This window comes from Sitodiplosis mosellana, unplaced genomic scaffold (genome assembly GCF_009176505.1).
Source record: "Sitodiplosis mosellana isolate CC-2019 unplaced genomic scaffold, AAFC_SMos_1.0 Smas_scaffold_6226, whole genome shotgun sequence".
NCBI lineage: Eukaryota > Metazoa > Arthropoda > Insecta > Diptera > Cecidomyiidae > Sitodiplosis > Sitodiplosis mosellana.
The window spans coordinates 19,299,936-19,315,750 of record NW_022601467.1 but is presented as its reverse complement, the minus strand read 5'-3'; the positions used below and the strand labels follow the sequence as shown (position 1 = coordinate 19,315,750).

At 36.3% G+C, this 15,815-nt stretch overlaps 2 protein-coding genes across 4 annotated transcripts; one reads left to right on the top strand and one right to left on the bottom strand.

Annotated features, from left to right (window-relative positions):
• The first annotated feature begins 119 nt into the window (after positions 1-119).
• On the top strand, positions 120-3,584 carry LOC129578712 (peptidoglycan-recognition protein SB1-like). Of its 2 annotated transcripts, none has more exons than XM_055467694.1 (7): positions 120-364; positions 701-1,186; positions 2,320-2,431; positions 2,493-2,653; positions 2,716-2,906; positions 2,970-3,117; positions 3,274-3,584. In XM_055467694.1, the coding sequence occupies exons 2-7, from the start codon at positions 1,165-1,167 to the stop codon at positions 3,483-3,485; spliced, it is 846 nt and encodes a 281-aa protein (XP_055323669.1). In that variant the 5' UTR covers positions 120-364; positions 701-1,164; the 3' UTR covers positions 3,486-3,584. The 2 variants fall into 2 exon arrangements, with proteins under 2 accessions (XP_055323669.1, XP_055323668.1); XM_055467693.1 differs by having other exon boundaries at positions 511-1,186.
• A 4-nt stretch (positions 3,585-3,588) lies between these two features.
• On the bottom strand, positions 3,589-14,025 carry LOC129578708 (alpha-tocopherol transfer protein). 2 transcript variants are annotated; one of them, XM_055467689.1, is made up of 3 exons: positions 13,560-14,025; positions 5,194-5,689; positions 3,589-5,062 (listed from the first exon to the last, which is right to left on the bottom strand). In XM_055467689.1, exons 2-3 carry the CDS (start codon positions 5,618-5,620, stop codon positions 4,464-4,466), a joined length of 1,026 nt encoding a protein of 341 aa, XP_055323664.1. In that variant the 5' UTR covers positions 5,621-5,689; positions 13,560-14,025; the 3' UTR covers positions 3,589-4,463. The 2 variants fall into 2 exon arrangements, with proteins under 2 accessions (XP_055323664.1, XP_055323663.1); XM_055467688.1 differs by lacking the exon at positions 13,560-14,025 and adding an exon at positions 5,778-6,307.
• Positions 14,026-15,815: the final 1,790 nt, after the last annotated feature.

The following is a 15,815-nucleotide window of genomic DNA, read 5'->3' as shown; positions in this document are numbered from 1 at the left end:
CAAACAAATTCCGATTTTCGGTCAAATCGGATGACATTTCACACTTGCACACCATGCGGCACAGAGTGTATCAATCAAAATGCTATTTGAATGTTTGACGTTTAACAAACGGCTGTCGTCGAAAAACCAATTGTAGCTTCAGCTGTCACACTTTACCTACGATCCAAATTGTATTTGTTGTTCACCTTTGGAAGTTAGATGTATCGCATCCACCTGTGAATCGCTAACGATTTTTTTCTATCTATTGCTACCTCCATGTGTGTTTAGTTTAGTTTTCTAGTAGTCTAGTCCAATATTTTCTGATTTAAAAAAAAAAAAACGTCATTTCTACCACGTAGGTACATTGCTCGTAAATCGACCCAACGTAAGTACTATATAAAAACGGCCTAGTGACGCATACAAGTTTATCAATTTTGGTTCAAATAATTCTCTTATCATTTTTCCGATATATACGCTCGACTAAATGAACAATAACAATGATCGCCTTGCACGTCAATGGACATATTGAAGTACTTAGGCTAGTACTAGCCGATCAAACACACAAAGGCGTTGTTAATCAGTTTGAGTCAGTTTCGTTCGACAAAACAAGCAATTTACAATTGAAGTAGACCAACAAAGTTTGGAAATTTTACCAAAGTAAATCCGAGTAGTTCGTTCTCAAAGTAATCGTGTGCCATTTTTTTCATACATCCTTCTTCAGAATTATTTGATTTGGAAACGGTGTGACGAAACCGATTGATGTATTAGTGCCGCAAACATAAAAACAAACGAAATAAGAAGGAGCCAATAATAATTTATGTGCACTTTGAGTATGGAAAACGGTGTTTTGCTGGTGGTGCCGGACGAAAATTACGGAAAATCTCAACACATTCGAAAATTCATCTAAAAATAAACCGTGCGGAGTTTCTGATAAAGCAAACGACAAGAGCGAAACGAAAAAAAAAATTACACGAAACTGTAACGAAGACGAATTATTGTCGAAATTGATGCAAATGTAAACCGGTGGTTTACACAACAAACAAACACTCTCGTCCCAACAACACACTCACACACCACTCGCTCTATATGGGTTAAACAACGTTCCGTTTTGAACTCGTTTCGACTGTGCCGATTAGCAGAGCGACGACCATCCAAATTGTACACTTAGATTTTACCAGAAAAATCATGATGATGAACAACAGCAATGGTAAATTGAAAGCAACAACAAAACAAACGATTTCTTAAATGAAATATGGCGAAAATATTCCGCACATAACAAACAGTTCTCAGTTTTTCTTTTCTCCGCGCCTCCAACTTATCAGTCAGACAATCGGCAACCAATTCAAATTGTTCGAGATAAACTGTGACTATCGGAGAATGTTCTTAAAACATGACTCACACAGCCCGTGTTTGAAAATTAGTTTTTTTATGGTTTAAATTACCACGAATAATCATCTGATGACTTTATAGAATATACCTTGATCTACCACTATTACGTATTTTGATGACTCTTTGCTTACAGAATGATATTCATGAAATGTGCACTTAAACATGTCCTTACTTAGTACAGTCTTATCTTTAGAATCATGCGATATCAATACATTCCGTACATATGCTAAAATTGATAGTAAAACGAATAGCATTCGCGTAGCACGAAAAGAAAGCCAACCTCATTTATTTTATCAATGATTTACTATTTGCTGACACTTTGTTCTGATAAGAATTATCAATCATTGCCAAGTCATTGTCTCGTCAAATCTTTGGACTAAATTCTTTGTAAATATCACTTTCACTGCATCATCACGCACGCCCTTTGCTTTTGTAGTGAGAAAAGAACGAGCACAACTATTTACACGTATAAAATGGACTTATGATTCATATGTTATTCAATTGTTTATGATTTAAAATTATTTGTTGGTTTCACCACAAATTTCCCTTTCATGTCTCGATCTTTGGAATAGTTTTCACAAGAATCGAATGTAACTTTGATAAAATTTTGAATCAAATCACAAAGATAATTTTCTGTAGAAAATAGAGATGGCGTTTTCGTCAAGCGAAACATAACGAAAAAAAAAAGTTCGATTCGCAATGCAGACGGTTGAAGACATAAAGAGAGAGAGAGAGAGAGTGGGTTAAATTTTGAAATAGTTTCGACCAGTGCTTAAAATAGATACGCACAGAAATACGATTGTACAACAAAGACAAGTGATGGAGACCTGGTCACCGGATCATCTATTAGAATTGGATCGTCGATTCAAACAATGTTTTCTTTTCGTAAAATCTACTCCGAATGATTGATGAAAAAGTTTAAACTGACGATTATTCGTTGTTAATTTCAAGAATTTTCATCGAGATATGGATATGGGGATTTGGACTTGGAAAATGGATACTATGGCAGCTGTGATCACGATCATTTTGGACCATCATCAAGCTTGGGATTTATTGGGCAAAGGTAACTTGAAAATTGGTTCGACTCATGTCAATCGGTTCATATCAGCTCATTCTCATTGCAGGGCATTCGTAAGACATCGTTTGAATGCTGTTGACGATCGAACACCTTTGTTGAATGGATCGAATCGTTTGCGACCAAATTGCATAGATGCAAGAGTTTTCTCACTTGGTGTACTGTTCATCGGAGGGATCACCGTGGGTGGATACATGTTATATCAGCAAGGTGCTTACATTCTATCTATTCGGTTTTGTTTATATGACATTTAAATTATTTATTGATGTCAGACCGTCCATGGCCGATGACAACGGCTGGTATGTGGCTAGATTTTGTCAATCGGGAGGATTGGGGAGCCGCTAATTTTCCCATTGGCCGTCGTTTATCTAGCAATAATGTGGTCCACGTACTGTTGCATCATACTGCTACTGAAAATTGCTTCGATTTATCAACATGCAAAATGTTTGTGTACAATTATCAGGTGCTTGTGCTTCCCATCAGCTGTGAAACTGACGTTATAGTGGTGAATATTTTCATTTTGTAGAAATGGTGGAAGCAAACGGAAAATTGCGATATCCCATTTAATTACTTGGTCGGCGGTGATGGGAGAGCATATGAAGCCAGAGGATGGTCCGTTGAAAGTGATTACTCGCCTATTCATAGCAATAGTAGTCTGTCGATTGCTTTTATTGGTAAGTGGATGCACTCGGTTGAGTTGACACTGCACAACATGTTTAAACATTTTATTATCAAGCCGAGTGTCAATGATTGAATAAAACAATGACACAGACCTATTTGCATACTCATTCACATGATTTTTCATCAAATTGTCAATTACATTTGAACAGGTAATTTTACAAAAACCATGCCATCGGTAAAACAACTTGATGCAGCGCGAGCATTGATTTTGGAGCTGAAATTTCAACAGAAAATAGCCAAGAACTATCACATAACAGGCATTAGCTACCATAAAAGAGCACACCATGATGCCGCCGCACTATTTCAAGAAACATCCAATTGGCAGTGTTGGGACGAAGTGTATACTGTTTCACATTCATGACAAAATGAAATTTACGTTTTAAACAAATGTTCATTGATTTATTCCGTATAGATTTCTTTTTTTTCTACATAAATGGACAAATAAAGAGACAAAAACGAAGAGATTTTTTTATTATTAAAAAAACACATTTAACTTTATTTCCATTGGTACCTACAACTGAACCTATTGGCTTCTAGAAATCTTAAATTAGAATTCAAATCTCACGGCCGCACACAGAATTCGGGCTACTATACGCACCCATCGGCTTCAACACAGTATTCATAAGGACATGAGTAGGAAGGAAGTAATAGGTGTAAAGGATAATTGGGCGCATATCAAAAAGAAAAGAATAATGAAATGGTATGGAATGTAAAGTAACTTAATTTGAAAAGAATTGCACTTGCAATACAGTTTCATGTTCGTATAATTTATCAACCTAAAATTGAACAAACGATTCGATGAAATGTTGGTGGTGTTAAGCGCTTTGAGCTAAACGCATCTTCAAACTAAGCAAACTACTAGATGAACGTGGGAGTCGAGTGACTCTTGACTCAACGGGAATTTTTGTCAATTTAGCAGCACGTTTAGCTCTTAATATAGACAATTTTATTTCCCGGTAAAACCTTGAACGTGTCCATACCGAGATATAATGTGGTTTTTCGTCAAATGGATCCAGCTATCAGTTTGTTCAAGCTTTACTATGCCTCTCTTCGGAAGAACATTGAACCTATTTTAGAACAATACCTCTCTTTTTATTGCGATTGATTCAACTGTCCCCCAATTCTTTTGAACAAGTCGATCGCTTGATATGCATTCTAATAGATGCAACATTTTGGTCTTTAACACATCGTTAACCGGTAAAATTCATTAAACAATAATACATATTACAATTCTAATCAAAGTTTTTTTTTCTGAATACATTTTGGCATTTGTTTTTTTGCCGAGTTGCAAAACAACCAAACGGATTTGCGTGCTCGGAAATTGTCTAACGCCTCAACCCTAATCGACTTCTAATTTTCGAAAACTGCCTGAAATTGATTCGAAATTGGCTTGCATTGAATTTATACTATTTTTGTTGTTGTTATTGTTGTTTTTATCGTGACGACGAGTAATGCCACGATCACTGTGCAAAATCATTTGGTCTAAAGCGATTAAGACGTCTCGTTTGGCTTCCATTTCGGATGTCCAATATTCGATCATTTCATTCATCGGAATGTTACCGCCCAATTCGACTGGCAAACACGATTTGTCCACTTTTTTTTGCAATTCAAACATGTTTGTGTGCACTTGGAAGCGATCCTTCATTTTGGCACTAACTTTCGATTTAGCAAAGTCTAGTACGAATTTCACGGCATGCGGTACGTTGATCAAATGAACGGCTTTGTGACGGGCAGGCACCGATTGTTCGCCCCAGTTGAGAATGCGCGAAAAATCGCTTGGACTCCAATTGGTGATGTGAGCGGCAGTGATTCCGGTGATATCGCAGATATGAGTGAATCCAAGCACCTGATTCTCGGGATCTTCAAGCAATGTTTCGAGTGCAACAAAATATGCCTTCGCCATATCGTAGCTGGTGTATATTTTGGGATTGAAACAAGCTGCAAAGATCATTTTGGATTATTATTTTTTTTTTTGGTCTTGATTAGACACACATGAAAACAATTTTATTCAAAAAAAAATAAAAAGTCGGAATGGGTAAAGCAAATAGAATTGAATAGCAAACTCTTACATGCACGAATAATAATAACACGGCGTCCGTTTTGATCGCGAACAGGTGAAACGGTTAAATATCCATTGGTCAGAATTTCATGTACGGATTTGCTCTTGTAGTCCAAATTAGCGGTCATTTGTGGGAAAACTCGTTTCAAATTCAAATACTTGAGAATAATCTGTTGAGCCATTGGTACGCTGAATTTTTTCGCACGCAAAAATCGTAATAAAAATCGATCGTCGGTGCGCACATTTTCCACATCCTCATTCTTATTGAGCCAATTGCGCAACTGTTCCAAACACTGTTCGCGAGCACTTCGATCTTCGCGCAGCTCCTTGCGTGCCATTTTCAACGCCAAATCACTCAACTCCAATTCCTTGTCCGATTTATCTTTAACACTTATTTTCGAGCTGCGCCATGTATGCTTCAAAATATCGGCCGCCATTTTATTGATCAAAGTTTACACCTTTTGTTTTCACACAACGCACGTTATTTGATTTGCACGAATTTGGAACTGAAATGATGGAAAATAAAATCAAAACATTAATTTATTTGTGGTTTGTTACACAGTTTTGATTTGAAACGAGAAAAAATGAACTAACGAATTAAAAAGTCTTTCTATGGTTAGGCAGCACAAATTCTGCAAGTTCTTTCGGTAGTAGTCATAAACATACTGATATTCAAAAAAGAGTTGCGTAAAACAGACGATTATATATAAACACACACGTCTCAACCATACTATATGACTGTTCCAAAAAATGGTGGGGTCGGTTATTTTCTAAACATCATTTGAAAACTGGATTCTATGGTAAATTTGATTCTAATGTCCAAAAAAATATCTGTGAACTCTCATTATCAGTCAGTTACGCATTGAATTGGGTTTTTACATTCAATTCAAAGATCAATACGTGGGTTCTTTTTGTGGTTTATATCATGTATTCATTCTTCTCTATTCATTTCCAAAACTATGCACCAAAATTCGCCGATGTATTTAGACTTTGACTATATGGCATCACGTAAACCATAACCTTGACTCCTGCGATCTAATGGACAGCAAGTAAAAGCTATGAAGAAATCTAACTTGATCTTATGATTATTTCACACAGAGAAAAAAAAACTATGACAATCATTTTGGGTAATAACTGGTTATGGAATAGGAATTACCATTTGACAAAGTAAAAAAGAAGCGAATTCATCCGATTAAAAAAAAAAAATTGGAAATTGCATCTCTCAGCTACCGATTCCGGTTTTTTCTTCTTTTCCACTCTCTTCTAATTTACTAATTATTGTTTCGGACAAATTGACGAATAAAAAAAAAACTTGCTGAATAGAAGCCATGTATGTGGTTATAAAATGACATCAATCAAACTTAAAACAAAAACGGGAGATAATAATCGCCATTCGTTGGTTCGAATGCATGTATCCAAATGAGATAATGGCCATTATTAAATAATCATCGGAATACCTAATCGACGCAATCGACACAAGACAAAGAAACGATAAAAAAAACATACTATGCGCTCTGCGGAACAGAAAGAGAGATAAATGTTTGCTCGGCACACTTTTCCATGAGCATTTGTATACATAAATCAACTGATTGAAAATTAAAAAAAAAATGGGCGAATGAACGAACAAGTATGTTAAGGCGTGTGTATGAGTGAAATGAACGAATTCACCGAAAATCAAAAATAAAAACAACCAAATCAAAAGAAAACGAAAGTTGCTTTTCATCTAAAGCAAAAAAAAACAAGTCACTCGGACAGATTTACTTTTTGCTCTCATGAATTTCACGCGCTCGATTGCGCTGAACTCTTGTCCCGCGCACGCGTATGCGTGTGTATTCCAGCTCCAGCATTGGGTTCGGAGCTGGATACTGATATGAAGCAAGGGAGCAGAAGAAGCCGGTGCATACAGCATACCGATTGCGAGAAAAAGAAAAAACTGCTTGATAAATTGAATCGAAATGAAAGAGAAATCGTATTTGAAAAATGAGAAAGTACGAACAATTGTAAGTGATTACTAATGGAATGACATTGCGTAAACGACTGATTTTTTGGGTATTTATTTTCTTTTTCGTGTGTTATTGTTGTTGGTGTCGCAGCGGTGAAAGAAAACAGGTGACGAATGATTTAAAATTCTTAAGACGAAAAATGATTGTGCACCGCACGATCTCGCATCCATTTATTTGATCAGATTGAGAAAGCCAATACCGTTTATACAACGTAAATATTTCACAACGCAATAAAAAATGATCTATTCAATAGAATAGCCGCTGGCATCTTTAAATGCCAATAAAGTAATAATGGGGTGGCTATTATTATTTGCCGTATGACCAATATTTCATCTTTAAACATTCATTCATTGTCAGAAGAATGCTGTAGTTAATTTGGTTTGCTTTTTATTCCCATTTACAGCCCAGCCTCAATAACTATTGTTGGAGAGAAAGAAAGAAAAATTGACAAGCCAATAATGGATTCGCAGACACCCAACAGCGGCCAGAGAGAAAGCAATTGGTTCAGCGATTTTGAAACCATAAAAATCAAAGGAATTCACATGAAGAAGAAAAAAAGGCACACAACATCAACATGACTCGTCAAAAAAAAAATTGGTTGATTTGCTCAGATTATGCAACATTTGATGCGTGTCGCACTTGCACATCACATGAATTTGGGTTAATTATATGCAAAATTGTTCGTTTTATCTCAATTTTGGTAAGGTTAATGTCAAGCCGCATAGATTTTCCATAGATCATGTGCATAGATATTTATCCTGATACACTACCATGTGCTCCAATTCATGATATTTGTATCGAATGCAACCAACTCAAGTACGGACGGCATTCGCATGGACTTGAAATGAAAGTAAAATGGTTGATATTCATTGGTTTAAAAAAAAAAAATCAGATATTCAAATCGGACTGAGCATACAAAATTGAATTGAAGTCAAGACGAAAATTCAATTCAGTCGGCAGTCTTTGTTGTTGAACATTTTTGTCTCCGCCATTAGGTGATTTTTTTTCACATTTGCGCAGATCATCATATGATATTACGACATTCCAGATATTTTATTTTCGTTTTCAATGATAATTCTGGATGTTTTTGGAACGATGAACATCTTGTCTAAATCACCAGCTCATTTGCATAGTGGTTTTCTAACATCGGGTTTTTTTTCGTGTTATTTATTTATTTTGTTGTTGGTTCATTTTGGTTGATGCCATTCATGCGACCATGACGTTGTTCCAAATTGCGTTGTTCTTGGGAGAATGGATTTATCATATCGATTTGTCCATTTTCAAATGAAATGAAATGCAAATTCCTTTATCTATACAATAAATGCTTTTGCCTGCTGCTTGTTTTGATTTGCTCGATTTTGTTTTGTATTTCCAAAAATAACATGAGATAGAAAAATGAGCTGAAATTCAAAGTTCATTATCCATGAATCCAGAAGATGATTCCGATAACGGATGTATGACGATAATTTGAATGGCTTGCAGTTATATTTAAACATGCCAAGCCCAAAATTGTATATACCAGTGTCTGATTATTATAAGCTTGAACACTTCGAACGTGTTTGTTGACGATTTTTTTTCTCTCAAGTTTTTATGTGAAGCCGAAATAAAAGTTTTGAAATTTATACTGTAATTATCTCGATCGATATCTGTGAGTCAATATCAGCGTATAGCCGAGCAAGGCGCATACATGTTTGAGAAAATGCACCCGAATTTTCAATGCTAAATATTCGTTTTTTCAATGAATGTGTGCCTAGTAGGCAGTGCCTACCTCACAAAACATCGTATCATATATTCGAGTAATGTAAAATATAAAAATAACATCGCTGTAATGAAAGACAGAGGCGATCATTGCATAATGGCAACTATTATTCGTGTGTGATCATTCCGCACAGGCCGCATGGCGTGTGTGCGCGCGCTCGCGCGGATTGTGTTTTTTGTGGTCATACACATTGTGTGCGCCGTTCGGAAGAAGCGATGGAAAGTACACACAGCACACATTATCAAACTGTGCCATGTAATTGTTCGTGTTGTGTGTATTGACAGTTAAATATTTAACTGGATCTCTTTGTTGAATTTCATTCGAAATTTATGTATATGGCTTTCTGAAATGTGATCTCTTGCTCTCAGTGGCCAGCAAATTTGTTGGCCGGTGTCGATCTAAAAGCGAAATGTAAACATCAAGAGGCGTAAATAAGAAACAAGAAAACTTAATATGTTGTATGATCACCGCGAAAAGAAAAACAAATTTATACATGAAAATTTACTTACATAGACACACAAGAAGAAAAAAAACAGCGTAATTCACAAACGTGAAATAAGTTACGACAACCGAAAATGACTTCGGGTTTTTTTTTCTCTCTTCTCTTCTTTTCCGAAGTAAAATGCTGGTGAGTTGTAAAAATAAAAGTAATGATGTTGGAGATGACAATGGTACAGCAACATATATGATAGTTGTAGACAATGTAAAAGAAAACCACCATCGGAATGTGAACTGAATGAATTTGACGCGATGTGTACACGGTGTGCGCGCGAAGCTCAGTTCAGAAAAAAAAAGACTACATACGATTGCATAATGTATTTGCCTGTGATATTACACACTGATTGGAATATGTGAAGTGACGATTAAGCTCATGCGACTCTCAATTCGAATAAATGTTGAATTTATTATTCACTGTTCTGAACATGTATTGTGTACACTCTCGTTTTTGGTATAAATTCAACAAGCGCACAATTTTAACAACATAAACAAAGCCCATGCAAACCGAAATCGAAACAAGGTAATTTGTGGTTTGACCGACAAGATAAAAATAGCTTCGTGTTCATGTTCAAAGGAAGTTTAGGTGCTTCTGGAAAAATCTTCGATTAAATCATCAAATTAGGTCGTTGATTCAATACGTGGGCGATTCGGCTTACCAATGACCATTGAAATCAAAACCTCAAACTGAAAAAAAAAACCAGAAAGTGAGTAACCGCAAATTGATTTTTTATGACTGTAATCCACCATATTTGCCAAAATCGAAGAATAAGAATACAAAATGTTAAAGCTTCCAATTATGTGCTTTACGAATCGATAACCATGGACTTCCGTTCAAACATCTAATTATTATTTCATGGAGGCAATCATTTTTCGGTCAATTCCAACTTATCGGTTAGTTTTGTATTTATTTTCGATTTGGGTTTTACAAAACAACAAGATTGATTCAAGCCCAAAACCGCTTTTTTTTCCTTCGCTTTGTTGAAATGAAATAACGGTCACGAATCAAATGTGCGTGCGAAATTGAAATAAATGCGTAAAATTCATCATATTGAACGAAAAACAAAAAATTGCATAAATTGAAAAAAATGACAACAAACGTTTGGATCCGCTATTGCTCAGTCCAACAATATGACGAAGAACGAAGAAGGCGAGAAGAAGAAGAAAAAACCTCCGCGCGCAGGTAATGCTAAAGCAGTTCACGGACAAAAGACACATATTTTATGTCTAATGTCTCGTTTCTGAATACATCGCCGTTTGTACAACCATATGTGATCTACTTGTCACCACATTTGATCATCTGACTACATTTCACAACTGTCTCAAACATTTATTGTTGTTGACAACAATTCTCTCCTCCGTCGTTGTGTTTTTCTTCTTATGTTTTTCGTTGTTCGGTCAGTTTAACTGGTAATAGCATACGGTTTCATGGAGTGCGGTTTCTGAAACGCGCCAAAATGTCTAAATAATTCAGCAAACGCGCGCGCACACACCAACATTAAATTATTGAAATGAATGGCGCATCACAAGCTCGCATAAAATGTCATATTATCAGTGCAATGCCGAATTTCGTATGTATGATTTACTTTTTTTTTTGGGGGGGCAAAGCTGTTAATTAACGAGATGTATCAGTTAGTAATTTGCATTACAATGTGCTCCACTAAAATATATCAACGATTTTGATCGGACTGCATTATCATCAGTTGCTTTTGTAATGAAATTTTATGCCTATTCCAACATACGGCACCGATTAGATTACGTATCGAGAATTAGTTTGGTGGCGTTTTCTTCTTCGCTTCTACGCCAATCTCCCGTATTGCATGGAATGTTGAAACAGCCTGTGTTCGCTTATTGGCTTTGAAGATTTTCCAACTAATCAAAAACTAAAAGGAGTTGACTGCTAAGAGAAATGAGAATGAATTGAACTATTATTATTGAAAAAAGAATCGAATTGAGTTGAAGAGACACCGTCAATATGATGTGATTATGTTATCGGTGTAATGTGATGTGTTTGCTAGAAGAAAGTTATTTTACAACACAATTTTTCGTGTACGGAATGATGACTCTTTCCTCGAACATGGCTTGACCACCGTTCAAAGTGCGATCAATTTTTTGTCATCATATTGGGATGACTTATATATATTGCCAGACAGTTTATGCAAAATGATCACGATGTTGAAATGATTAGCATCCGAATTTCGGAAGAAAATCGTGCAAATCGCATCTTACTAATTAATTTCATGCATTATGCATATTTATGCATACCAAAACACATTTCACACACGTGCCAAGCGAATTCAAACACACGATTCTCTACTATCAGTGCTCACATTCGTCAAGTGGTGAAAAGCATGTCTGATCAATGCTCAGCAAACGCTCACATACACATAGGAAATAGAGCATAATAATTAACGAAAAATTATATCAGCAGCAGCAGCAGCAGAAGTAGTAATAGCACAGCAATGAAAATCCATACGAATATTTGCGGTTTTTATGTTATGGCGCTGAAGAGATGCCAAAACCAACAAGTCGTAAAAATTGAAATTATTGCCATTCAAGGTCGCAAGGAGCTCTTCTTGGTTGTTTGATTTATGCATTACCGTAATAGTTTGTATTAAAAACTGATTTCACTGTGATCATCGACGATGATGCTCACCATATTTTTACTATGGTACTGGAACGCATTAAGTTGTCGATGCTAATTTTGACTTGTAAACGACTTTTGCTGCCTATATAATGAACGAGAAAAAAAAATGATTCGTCTATACTAGTTGATATCATTTTATGTAACTTATTATTGAATCACATCGTCCGGTTTTGTGGATACATGCAACGACGAAAAATTTGCGTCGCGCCATCGAAACATGCCTGCGCTCACGCTACAGTTTTTATTTCTTTTCTTTTGCTCTCGTGTCGAGTAGTTAAAACCGTTATCTTAATCGATCAACGCGGAATATTGTTAGCGATGATGAAATTCAATGTGATAATGCACACATTAAACCATGTGTCCGTTGTGTCCAAACCGATTCAATTCGTTGTTAAATGCATGAAACATGGAAATTGATGTTAATAGATCACATGAATTGTTCGCTTAAGCTGGGTTCAACTGGGTGAATCGGATCAATCGGATCGATCAATTATTCGGAATCGATTTGTGCGAGATTTTAAAAAAGCACTGCACGGTTACTCAATGAATCGTTAACATTGAAATTGGGGAATGTTCAGTTGAAACGACCACTTTTGGTTTTAGGTTTTTTTGTGTGTGTTGCTGTGGTTATCAGAAATTCATCAATAGTTTGTTGTTGTTGTTGTTGTTATTGTTGTTTTTTTCCTTCTTTTCATTATGGAACGAACTTCAACTTAATTTCCACCGAAATCTCTTCAATAGACATGCCACACAGTCTGTACGTCGTTTGTAACCAATTTGTGCTTTGGCAATATGTTAAAACAAAAAATAACGGTAATAATAAGTAACAAACGCACACACACATATACACTTGCTCTAGCCATACAAAATGAATCGGGTAAAATAATGATGAAGCTTAAGCTTTTGCCAAAACAAAGATGTATTGTCGTGTTGTGTAATTAGCATTTTTGTACGGCGGAGAGTAAAAAAAAATAATCAAATCTGTTTTTTTTTTGTCTTTCATGTATCAATGTTGCAATACGCGTCGCACACTTGAATATAATGGCATCACTAAATGAAAATGGTCGCATTTTTAAGGCAAATATGTTACAATATCCGAAAACTTGAGCCTATTTATTTCATTTTTTTTCATTCTTTCCACACAAACACACAGATACATGCACATGCACACAATATTTGGAGGGGACACAAACAAAATTCTCCCGTTTTTTTTCTTCTTTCTTCTGTTTTTCAATGATCCATGTCGCACAACTATGTGAAATTGTTTAAATTGTATTCGAATGCAATCACTCAAATCTGAGATCAATGATCAACGCGATGTTATTGATTTTATTCATTTATTGCTATACTGGCATCCAAAATTCAAACCGGTCACAAAAGAACCATAAAAAATCTATTTTTTCACACTTTAATTGATATTTGTCATCTTCTGCTGTTCGTTTTCCTTCGATTATAATGAGATAATTATGTACCTTTTTGTTTCTCTCAAACAAATCGCTAAGAGTAGTTCCAGGAGTTCAAATTTGTGATTGCAATTGCATGAACCGTATGAATAATAAGCGAAAACAAATTCTCCGTTGGCTCAGAAGGAGAAGCAAAAAAAAGAAACGAACAAACGCGCGCTTTACACACGGGACAAAAAGGTAAACAATACTCGCTTCGCACAAATGGCCACTAAAATGAGAGAGAACTCACAAAAAAGCCAACCGCACCATTTAGTTTATGATCTCGTTATGATTTGGCTACGAATTTTGTACACCGATCGTGGCTCGGCCGATGTGTTGTTGGCAAAGTGAGGAGCCGCTGCATCGCCTATTCTCGAAAATCGATGAATTTGAATAAATCACAACAACAACAACGACGACGACAACGACAACGTCAATTATTATCACAAACGTTACGTATGCTGGTGGATATCCCACCACCACAACACATCTGTAGCTGTCGCGCAGTGGCATACTGTTTTCCTTTGGCAAGTAGCGTATATGTTGGTTTTTGTGCCCTGCAGCTCATTGAAATGTTCGTTTTGTGCGACTATTGTAATTCCCCTTCTTCATCGTTTACCGCGAATGTTGCTGTGTTTCTTTTTTTTTCCAAAAAAGAAGGATGACGCCGAATGTGATTGTATTAGCGGTATTATGCAGTCATACGCTGGTTTTAGATACGTTTTCATGTGCGTACTCTTTTTCTCTCTTTAGTTTTATGATCATTTTTTTGCCGTATACAAATCTAGCAGCATAATTTGATCATTGCGTCGATCGAATGTCATGGGAATTGGTCAAAATGCTACACACACACACACACATTGACTCATTCATTGGCCAATTGTTTTTGGAATAGACTGTGATCGGTTCGACGTTTTGACGCCACTATTGCATTCCGTTGTGCTCAGTCAGCAGATCATTAGATTGAGATTGGTGAATTGCAATCGGTGACGTTACGAGCCGTACTGGTGTTAATTTATCCAAAATGCACATTAACTCTCCACCTGCATTCATGCGGCCTGAGATCGTGAATGTGTGTCAGGAAAGGTATAAAAATTGCATGTCTCCTTTCCTTATGCAATCACAAGATTATTTGTAAGTACTTGCCAGCTAGCTAGCCAGCCAGCCAGCCTGCATTCGAACTATTTTATGTTGCCGTATAAATTGAATGCATGACATAACCGATAAAAAAAAATCATGCGATATGCGCGAGTTTTCATCACACAAACAGCACACACGACTTACTGATTCTGATGTAATAAAAATAACTTCTTTTTTTTCAATAATCAGTTAAAAGCGATGTGAGTTGCATCGATAATCATACATATATACACTCTCAATCTGATATGAGTGTCAAATGGCTGGGATCGAGTTGGTTGGGACACTATATAAATCCTGCTCTTATTATCTCACTCACACTATGGACACACGCGGTGAGAACACGGTAAACAAAATTTTGTCAACGTTGAATTCAATGAGAAAGAAACGATTGTGTTTTACTTGAAATCGACTGGCCTATCTTTCTCTTTCTGGTCCAGGCAAAGCGCGAATTTCATACTTTAATGCGCAATGCACATATTAGAAAGTATGACATACCGCTACTGCTGCTGGTGCTCGCTTATGCTGTTGCTGCTGCTGTCTTTTTTCGGTTTTTGCATACTGCACATATGATAAATTGAGATAAATACGATACCTCTCCTCGCCTGCTTCCATGCATGGTGTTTTTGCTTTTCTCGACTTTGCCTCATTTCACTCCATTTAACGGATAAATACAAAGAAAATTACACGACGACTTAATTGAATTCGAAAGTATCTCTCATGATTTCATACGCAACTGACGTATAAACATAATGTGATGGAATCGAGGAAATAGATGTGAGGATGTGTAATCAGACCCAAAATAAAAAAAACTGAAGAGAAACAAATGAAGAAAAATAGTACACAGCAAAACATTTGAGTGTAAAGTGTACACTTGAGTTAGGTTAATATAGCGGTTTCAACTATTTTAGGAGAATTTACACCGAATTTTGGGTAAAATGAGTTGTTTTCTATGCGTCTGTCCGAATGGCTACTGTTCATGTACGCACTAATACATTGGCATGCACTGGTGCCGAGTCTGTGAGTTTGTATATATTGTATAACCCGTTGAGTACAAAAATTACAATACATACAAGCTCACAGACTCGGCACCAGTGCGTGCCAATGTATTAGTGCGTACATGAACAGTAGCCATTCGGACAGACG

Excerpts from the sequence above, each read along its gene's own strand:
- LOC129578712 (XM_055467694.1), top strand. The coding sequence starts at position 1,165 with ATGATGATGAACAACAGCAATG. Across the intron at positions 2,907-2,969 it reads TGTTTGTGTACAATTATCAG|AAATGGTGGAAGCAAACGGA; the intron begins GTGCTTGTGCTT and ends TTCATTTTGTAG. Across the intron at positions 3,118-3,273 it reads TCTGTCGATTGCTTTTATTG|GTAATTTTACAAAAACCATG; the intron begins GTAAGTGGATGC and ends ACATTTGAACAG.
- LOC129578708 (XM_055467689.1), bottom strand. The coding sequence starts at position 5,620 with ATGGCGGCCGATATTTTGAAGCATACATGGCGCAGCTCGAAAATAAGT. Across the intron at positions 5,063-5,193 it reads TGTTATTATTATTCGTGCAT|CTTGTTTCAATCCCAAAATA; the intron begins GTAAGAGTTTGC and ends TGATCTTTGCAG.